Source organism: Brassica napus, chromosome C3 (assembly GCF_020379485.1).
Source record: "Brassica napus cultivar Da-Ae chromosome C3, Da-Ae, whole genome shotgun sequence".
Classification (NCBI taxonomy): Eukaryota; Viridiplantae; Streptophyta; class Magnoliopsida; order Brassicales; family Brassicaceae; genus Brassica; species Brassica napus.
The window spans coordinates 16,357,964-16,360,826 of record NC_063446.1 but is presented as its reverse complement, the minus strand read 5'-3'; the positions used below and the strand labels follow the sequence as shown (position 1 = coordinate 16,360,826).

Sequence of the window (2,863 nt, the reverse complement as noted above, 5' to 3'; positions counted from 1 at the left end):
TGATGCAGAGTAGACAAGACAAAGAATCCTCGTCCGTATTATACACACAAATAAAAATGCCTTTTCCTCTTTTTTTTTTTTGTCTTTGTTTTGAAATGTGCACATATATACACACACTTCCTCTTATATATGCGATTCTCACTCAGTTCTTATACTCAAATAGGCGAGTTTGTTACGTCCGGACATTATATATATATATATATATATAAAAATTAACACCACATGCTTCTATATAAACAATAATAATAATGATATAGATTAAGAATTGCAAAAGAGGATCCAGAGTCCTGCGTCTGCGTACCCTTTTTCTCTGGAGGTGATCAATTCAAAAGGATCGACGGATTTCTCGGCCATGTCTTGTGATTCTGCTACCAGTTAGAGGAAGAGAGGTCTGGCTCGAGAGTTGTAGGTCAGAGAAGGGAATTGAGCCGCCGCTCTGGGAGAAAATCAAACCTGCCGAGATGTTAGATGTGCTTCTTGTAGCCCCAGATAAGAGCCCAGTCGAGGAAGGAGCACCCAAGAGAGTGCTCACCGGTGCATCAGGGAGTGAGGACGAAGAAGCATTGTATCCCGTTGGATGATCAAATTTACATGTTGATCCAAACTTGCAGAAACCGTTTTGTATGTAGAAAGTGCAGCCTTGCACACCCTGTTAGAGAAGAAACACAAGTGTTACTACTATATATAATGAACAAAGCCCAAAGATTGCAAGAGTCAACAGTGTGGAAAGAGGATATTACCGGGCGTAGAGGAAGACCAATGGGGCTGAGGTTACAGTTAGCACTTGGTGGAACCCGATGTCGAGGATGGTGGAACTTGCAAGATGTTCCAAATTTACAATCACCTGTTTTCAGATAGTACTGGCACTCTAACTCACCGGGTCTCTCTGGAAAGCTATGTGTAGGAGAAGGAAGAGATGGATAAACCCCGGGAAGGGAAGGAGTGGTGGAAGAGAGCTGTGGAACTCCGTACAAAGAAGTTGCCCCAGGAGATAGAGCGGGGCTCACAGGTGCCTGGATGGAAATCAAAATTAAGAGAGAGAAAGGAAGAAAAATAAGAAAGAAAGAAATGAAGGGTGGATACCGAGTAAGGACTCCAGCCCTGCATAGGAAGGACTCCTGGGGATAATAGCATAGGACCATAGGCGCCTTGCATATAAGAACCAGGAAGAAGAGTTCTGGCAACTCTCAAGCTAGAGGATGGAGCTCCGGGCATAAGTGACTGCTGCTGCTGCTGCTGCTGCAACGATGGATAAAACTGAGGTGCAGATGCTGGTGGCGGTGGTGTTGCAGCAACAGGAGCAGGCTGAGGATGATGAAATTTACAGGTTATTCCAAATTTGCACTGCCCCGTTTTCAAATAGTAGGAGCATTCTTTCTCACCACCCTAGAAAAGAACAGAGCAACCGTCCCTTGATTAGATATTATACATACATGTATTGAAAAAGAAGGGAAACAAAAGCTTACCTCTCGTACAGGGTATCCATAGATATTGAGAGGAACATGGCTCATGGATCCACCAGCATTCCTTGGATGGTTGAATTTGCATGACGCCCCATATTTACACGTTCCAGTTTTCAAATAAAACTGCAATAACAAAAAAAAGAAACTTTACAGTGGATAATCACTAAAATAGAGAATCTTCGAACACTGGGAATGACTAAAGGGTTACCTGACATGGGGGTTCACCAATGCGTTCTGGATACTGCCCTGTAGCTCTAACAGCTGCTTCAACCTACAAAAGATAGAGATGCAACAGAGATTGTAAACTGTAATTACAAGCTGATTTTACCATAGCATAAAACTACATTGTCGGTCAGCAGTAGTATGAAGAAAAAGAAGTTGTTGGAAGATGAATAAGACAATAGCCCACGGAAGCCTATCACTCACATTACAGGGGATTAAAGAAAAAAGGAGATGCACTTTTGAGAATTTCTAGAAGGGTTGGAAGAGTTTTTACCGTGGCACGATCGGGAGGATGATTGTAACGGCATCGAGAACCGTAACCACAGACACCAGTACGCATGTAGTAGGGACAGTCAGGGGCAGCTGGTCTCTCTGGGTACGTCTCACTACCCAACCCTAATCGCCACATCGATTCTGCACATAAATGATAAAAATTTAACTTCAAAAGAAAATAAGAAAGCTGAGAATCCATCAAAGAGGGATGTGAATCAAAAAAAGAAGGAAGAGAGAGAGACCTTCGAGTCCGGTGTCAGCATTTCCATGTGCAGATTGGGAGGGCGGAGTGCGTCCATACATGTCCATGTGAAGCACCTTCTTCTTTTTTTTAGGGATTTGGTGTACAGTACAGTTTTAAAACTCTCTCACCTAACCAACCTTTCTACACACAGAGAGAGACAAGAAAAGAGAGTAACGAAAAAATGTCAAAAGGTCGTCACCGTCGGGGGTTCGATGGAGATTTCATTTACCGGAGAACGAGAGCTGAGATGCTTCGACACTGATTGCTTCTTCTTCTCCTCTCTCTCTCTCCCCTCTTTAGCCCGTACTGTTGTATCTTTTTCTGCTTTCAATTTTGTTTCTCTAATATTATTGATTTTTCACATTATATTTTATTTTTGGCATTTCACTAACAATGGGAATACTCGGTTCAATCAGGTTATCAAGTGGAACGAGTCTATACTGATAGGAAAAAACCACCAGAATTTAATGATCCTACAGTGGATATACTAAAAGCTTTCTGCTGGAAAGTGCTCTGTCCCCCGAAGATACAACATTTCTTATGGCAAATCCTTTCATGATGTATAGCGGTAATGAAAAATCTACAAACGAGGGGAATACAAGGAGATATATGTTGTGCTCGATGTAGAGACCCGGAGGAATCAATAAACCATGTGTTTTTT

The 2,863-nt window shown here is 42.3% G+C and overlaps 1 protein-coding gene across 1 annotated transcript; it reads right to left on the bottom strand.

Moving 5' to 3' along the window:
* On the bottom strand, positions 1–2,538 carry LOC106438365 (zinc finger CCCH domain-containing protein 32). The gene is made up of 8 exons (XM_013879494.3): positions 2,432–2,538; positions 2,201–2,343; positions 1,960–2,099; positions 1,672–1,734; positions 1,467–1,586; positions 1,084–1,386; positions 741–1,013; positions 1–649 (listed from the first exon to the last, which is right to left on the bottom strand). The coding sequence occupies exons 2-8, from the start codon at positions 2,265–2,267 to the stop codon at positions 326–328; spliced, it is 1,290 nt and encodes a 429-aa protein (XP_013734948.2). The 5' UTR covers positions 2,268–2,343; positions 2,432–2,538; the 3' UTR covers positions 1–325.
* Positions 2,539–2,863: the final 325 nt, after the last annotated feature.